The 6,868-nt window shown below is 32.3% G+C and overlaps 1 protein-coding gene across 1 annotated transcript in view; it reads left to right on the plus strand.

Annotated features, from left to right (window-relative positions):
• Positions 1-1,885, plus strand: part of LOC105172768 (receptor-like cytosolic serine/threonine-protein kinase RBK2) — a 30,429-nt gene extending 28,544 nt beyond the window's left edge. The window contains exon 10 of the mRNA XM_020697410.2: positions 1,706-1,885. Within this exon, the coding sequence (XP_020553069.2) occupies positions 1,706-1,876 (171 nt within the window). The 3' untranslated portion in view covers positions 1,877-1,885. The remainder of the gene's footprint in view (positions 1-1,705) is intronic.
• Positions 1,886-6,868: the final 4,983 nt, after the last annotated feature.

The following is a 6,868-nucleotide window of genomic DNA, read 5'->3' on the forward strand; positions in this document are numbered from 1 at the left end:
TAATGTTTATTTAATTTAAATTGAATAGTTTAGAGTAAACGAACATAAATATTTTGTATTAATAAAAAATATTTTTGTTCTTTGTTTGATGATATTTTTTATTAATAACAAATTCTCTTGTTCTTTTTTACAAAATATAAATTTTTATTAATAAGATTTTAATTTTTTATAACTAAAAACTATTTTTAATATAATATCAACTTTTTTATTTTTTAATACAAAAAAGAGAAAATATTAATTAGTAAAATTACAAAAACTAGTATTTTCTTAATCTATCTTCCTCGTACCAAATAACTTGAAGTGAAACTACTATTGTTTCCCTCTTTCTGCCCCTTTCACTTCCCCCATCATCTCACTTGAACGATTCCAAACCTTAGTTTCTTCCTTCTCCCAAAATTTTACAAATATTATATCAAAGTTCCATCACATTACAATTGCACTTAAAAGTTCTAAATTTCAGATCAGTATACAACTTGGGGTATAATGTTCTTGTATATGAAACATACATATTATTGCATTAATATGAAAATTTATGCACCCATATTCACCAAAATTAAACCAAAGTACTAAGCAAAGAAGAACTGCAAATACAAAAAAAAAAAAAGAAAAAAAAAGAAAAAGAAAAAGGGTAAGAGAACAGAATGAAAAAATATCTAGAATCAAGTTTTACTTTGAACCAAAGACACACTTTTTACTATGTTTTTCATAATGACAATAAGATTATTTTTAAATTAAGTAAATTACATCAACATCATCTAAGATTAGGTCTAATGGTAGAAATAACCTTTTGCAAAGTTACAACTAAACCCCCTAAGGAGATAGCAACATAATTTAGCTCAAGAGTATACTTATAATTACAATTACAATTTTAAGAGATGTACTTATAATTTTTCATAGAACAAGAAATATTTGTATAGTTAAATCTAGCCGTAGCGGATGTCAATGTAATTTAACGCTACACAATTGCATGCCGTAAACCCTAAGAATTTTTGGGATGCTCCATGATTGAGAGAAACTTTAGGGGAGAAGACATGTTTGGAAGACTAAGAATGACAACCTTCGATTTATTTTTAAATCCTAGTACTAGAAAGGTTTCATTTATGGGTATTTTCTTCCTACACAAGGAAGAATGTTAATGCAATAAGGAAACAAGGATATTCATTTCTTCCTACAATTATCATAGTTACAAACTTATAATAGTGACATTTATAGTTTTATTGCAATTTTGATCATGTAATTATATATGTTTAGTGTGTTTATATTTTAAGAAGTAGAACTCGCAATTTAATCCATTATTTTAATAATTTTTTCCACTTTGAGGACATATTTGCCTTAAACTTGAAAATTGATCGAAATACAGCACGTGCAAGTTATGTGTCCTCAAATTTAAGCCGGCACATAACTCGCACGTTCTAATTTTTGATATATTTAGAATTTTTTGGGAAAATGTGTTCTCAAATTGCAAAACGTACAACATATTTATGAAATTTCAACTGAAAAAATATTTTTAAAAAGCTTCTCCATCCCTTACTTTTCTGATCGCGATGCACTTAATTATTATTCAATATTTTTAATAAGATATCAACATGTTTGCCTCATTCTATTCCTAATAAAATTGACTACGTACACTTAAAACTAAACTTAACAACTAATGTCTCATATGAAATTTGAGCACCAGCTTTTGTTTACTAACGCATTTTTATAGGTTGTTACACTACTCAGGGGTTCTGATGCAAATTCAAATTGCTCAAATGGACATAAAAAGCATTTCTTTCGAAGGACATACTCAGAAGAGCTTTTGTGTGCACAAGAATACAACTCGACAAAGCATTTGATCAACAATGATAAACAAAGAAAGAAAGAATTTGATTCCTAATAGACAGTAAAACCCCGCACCATATACCATAGGGGTAAAAATGCAAGCAATCCTCTTGTGATATCGCAAATGAGCAAATTACTCCCTTATAAAAAAATAAATAGTTATTTATCTTCCTATATTTTTTAAATACAACAATTTACCCCCCTAAGATTTTTAAAATGAAGCAATTTACCTCCCTGTATAAGGAGGTAAATTGCTTCATTTTGAAAAATACAGGGGGGTAAATTACTATATTTTTTTCGTAGGGGGTAATGTGCTCATTTTTAATATCACAGGGGATAAATTGCTATTCACCCTATACTATAGTATTTCTTTATTACTAGTTTTGTATATAGGGAAACCTTGAGTTTAATTGCATTTTCGCCCTTGTAAATAATAGGCATCGAGCATTTTGATCATTTTGTTAAGAGTGTAAATGGCTATATATGTAATTCAATACTTTTTACATTTCGCAAATTTATGACACTTGTTGGCAAAAATTTGTTAATCAACAAGAAAATCACGTGGACAAATTACGTGACAGCTTAAATTTCGATCACTAAATGACATGCTTCTATGATTTTCATGGTGATTTTGAAATTTTTGTTAACATATGTCCTTAATATGCTGAAATTGAAAAAATAATGGACTATATTGCCAGTGATACTTTTAAAATTAAGGATCAAAATGCCAAATATTTATAATTACTAAAAAATTACTAACTTCATCTTTAATTTCGTTACTTATAAAACATTCTATGTTGCAGTATAGACAATATCAATTGTTTATTGTAAGAAATTAATAGTGAAAACAAATGCTACCATCTCTTTCCTTTTCTAAAGGTCTCACTAACTATTTTTTTCTTACCATTGAAACATAATGCCATTTGTATTTGATTTCATAAATAATTCTATTAAATTAATATTGGAAAATTTGATTGTGTAATTATTTGTCAACTTACTTTATGAAGCCATGTTAAATTCGAACTAGTATGGATTCAGTCATAGAAGTGGTTGAATAAAACCTTTTCATTGGCTAACTTTCATAAATATCTAAAAAGTATTTCCACACCATGTTACTAAAATTAAGAATTTATGCATAACAATAAGTGTCATAACTATACATTAAAATACTGCTTAAATTAATTAGAAGTAAATACTAATTAAATCAATCAACTAAGAATAAGGAAATAATAAGAAATAACATCAAATTACCACATAAGCAATAGTTTATTGATCGGTACATCTGTCCCAACAATCTACAATGAAACGCTTTAACCGAGTTCAAATGCAGCACGGGTCTAAAGACTATCGAGTGACATTTCAATGAGGACTTGGTATAAATACCAATATCAATCCTATTATCCAAGTGAAGAATAAAAGTGGCTGATACAAGAGCTTGTGATTGTTGAGTTTTAATAGTAGTATGTTTTTTTTTTTTCGTTCACCTTGAATCTTTTTCTTACTTTATAATATTGATGTATTGTATAATAAATATTGTAATAATAAAATATTGGTTGATTTAAAATTATTATATGGGTAGTGCCCGGCGTACCAATTAGTTGAAGGAATTTAAACTAGGTAGCACGTTGTAATACCTGTAAAGAACAGTCTTTTTGTATCATAATTATCATATATAAAGGCATTCTTCATTCACTATTTTGTCTAACTTTTTTACGTACAAAAGATGAAGTCTATAGACCATATATTGTAATCGTGCATGGTACTCATTTGATGGTATTCATTGAAATTTGCATCTAAGGCCTTACTCTTAAAAGTTCCAAGTCAAGGATCTACGACAAGGGGATACTATTGATCCCGTGCAGACTTGCTCACACAGCATAGCTCTTATCAAAGGGACGTCTCATTTCATGGATGTTGGTATGGAGAACACTAATGTGTGTGTGAGGGTGCTCGTTTGGAGCACGTGAACTGAATGGTTGCAATAGAAAATTCTACTTTGGAGTGATAACGTCAAACATAGAATTTTCTAATACGAGGGTGCAAGATTAGCCCTCATGTCTTGATGCACCATAGTGATTTTGTGTTGGATTCCTTGTACATTGATTTATTTCCTGATCATCTAGGTGATCATAAAGGAGATATTCTGGGTACAAGTCCATCCAATATGAAGGTCAATAAGTGCGTCAAGAATCATCAGGCTAACCTAATGAGGATGGTAATCTCCTGTGGTCATCTGATATCTTTAATTAGTAAAATCCTTGACAAAGATAACACAACAATTAGGCATAAATTTTCCTAGGATGACTGTGTACAATCAAGAAATAGAAAAATGGTATGTAAAATTACTGAGCTGACAAGGTTTTGATTCACTATCCATGCCAAGAAGTCAATAGGGAGATAATCAATGATAAGACCTTACTTGCATCATAATCATTGTCTAACAGGTTCTCTACTTTCACTTAGAGATAGGTCTTCAACGCGTGTTGTTGTTAGAAAAAGTGATCACAAACTCTATTGGAATGGCTAGATTCATCAATCTATAATAAAGTAATATAATGATGAATAAAGTAGGTTTTCTTCAATGGAATTGAGCCCGATGTTGCTTATGCTTTTTAAGCATAACAACAGATATCGAGTGTGTACCGATGAGGCAACATACAACTGTTGAAGGGCTATATTTAATACCTAAATAAGAATTAAAGAAGAGCTCTTGACGCACATTAATAGAGAGTTGATTCTTGAAGGCTATAGCGATTGTATCTTCTAGCATCATATGAATAATATTTAATCTCAAAACGAACGTACATTCGAAGTTTATGATAGTGTTAAAGGTTCCAAGTAGAATACCATATCATGAAAAATTGAATGTATGGAAACTTTAAAAGTTATATCGAAAAAGTGTTAGGATCGAAAAACAACGTCCGATTGTTGGGTGTGCTAACTAGCATAGCCGCGTCAGTAGTCACCTTAGAGGATGACAACTGGGCTATGACACAAGGTAAAAGGCTCGAAATCTCATCACATGTCCAAGAAAAAATCTTAAACACCATCATCTGCTTGGAGCAATGATAGAAAGATGTAACGTGCGGTTGGACCGTAGGACATCGGCAAAAATGAAAGTAGACCCATAAGACCTAGCTGTATCGCAGATTGCTCATAATCAGATTAATTTGAAAACATGAGTAGTTAGCTTTTAGGTCAAGTGGGAGATTGTTGGAATAGCTGACCAAAAGCCAATTAGATTGACAGTTTTGAGAACCATTGAAGCAATTTTTATTTAAGCAATATTGTCCCGACGAATATAGTAAGTATTCATCATTGGCACACGTATCTGCTGTGCTTACAAAAGTACGTCAAGCACTGCTTTGACGTCACAATATATGCCCACAGACCACATTAATGAACGTGCAACGGTTGGACTGTGCATTGGATGGTGGTCATGAAACCAACTGTCTAGGGTTGGGTCTTAAATGTTCTAAGTCGAGGACCTCGAGAATGGGCATCGAGTGTCCTATTAAGAGTCGCATTCACTTGATGAATCTCGTATTTCATCAGTGACAGACGTAGGATGTCTATGTGATCTTAGTGGGTCGATTGACTAGGTGTTTAATCGACTGAACTGACTGATGGGGATCGTCATATATAAGTTTTAGAGGTTTGATCGGTATGACTCGAATTCCTGACTCCCATAGTACGGGAGCAGTCCTCAGACTTGAGGAATCAGGACGGTCACGTGCACACGATGACTGTATCTTGGGTCTATGCAAAAGGTGTCTATGTCACAGCCACGATCATCATAAGCCTTACCCAGTGTAGTCAAAATATGTAGCAAGGATGGTGAGTTCCAAAAAGAGGATTTGTCCCCTGTCAAAACGTGACAGGGGTATCTCCGATGCACTTGAAGATGCGTTTATACTCTATAAACTTGTGGCCACAGTCATTGGTCGAATAGGAAAAAGAGGTTTCTATGTCGAGCAATTTGTCGTAACGCGATCTCGAATATTAAGCATAGACGTCTAGTACAGGATGGGAGCCGACACCCAATTTCATGCCCTAAACTAAGGCCGGGAGATGGAAAATGGAAGAACCGTACCCGTATGGACTCAAGAGCTTAGAAGTTCACATGGATATTTGCCTAGTGTCTAGTGCCATGGACCGTTGCTAGACGACCACCCATATTAACGGGCTTTCTTGATCAAAGGGTTGATCAAGAATTATTACTTGAATTAGATTTAATTAATTAATGTATTTGACACTAGCCCAAGTCTAGTTGAAAGGTGAACCTAAAGAGTCACACACAAATCACCGAGAAGGGACGAGGAATTAATTGAGAATTAATTCCATAAGTAATTGGATTACTTATTAATGAGAGGGATCCATTTAACGGAGAAACCCAAGAATAAATTAATAAGATTAATTTATATTAGGCTTGTCCTTATTATTTAATAAATTGGACTTATTAATTAATAAAGGTTTGTTGCGCTCATATATTTAATTTGATTAAATGTATGATGGGCTTAATTAGGTGGATTTTAATTAAATTAAATTTAATAAAAATTAATTGGGCCTTGTATTTGATTTTTAATAAAATCGGCCAAGCACCCTAAAAATTAAGTTTGTTGCAAAATTCTAAATAGAAAATTATTGACTAACAAGTTCACTTTTAGAAAGTGCTATGTTAGTCATCCTTTATTTTGAACAAAGGATTTATTACCTTATGGATTGTAGAATGAACCTAGACACATTCTAGTATATTCATACAAGGTATATATATGTATATTAGTTATTTGGAATAACTAATGAAAACATTACACAACAAAAACAATTTCCTGACCCTAGAAGCTCAAAATTCGGCCAACCCCCCTTCTCCTACACACTTGGTGTGTTCTTTCTCCTAATTTTCTTCTAGCAAAGAGAATTAAGGGATCCCATATTCCGGTGTGGTGTGGGCGTGTCTTTAGAGGGCTTCTACGTTGAAGTCTCGCGTAAACGGATCAACCGAACGAGGTTCGAAGTAAATCAAATCAAAGAGATAATTCTTGATTTA

The sequence above is a fragment of the Sesamum indicum genome, linkage group LG10 (assembly GCF_026168435.1).
Source record: "Sesamum indicum cultivar Baizhima isolate 11 linkage group LG10, ASM2616843v1, whole genome shotgun sequence".
NCBI lineage: Eukaryota > Viridiplantae > Streptophyta > Magnoliopsida > Lamiales > Pedaliaceae > Sesamum > Sesamum indicum.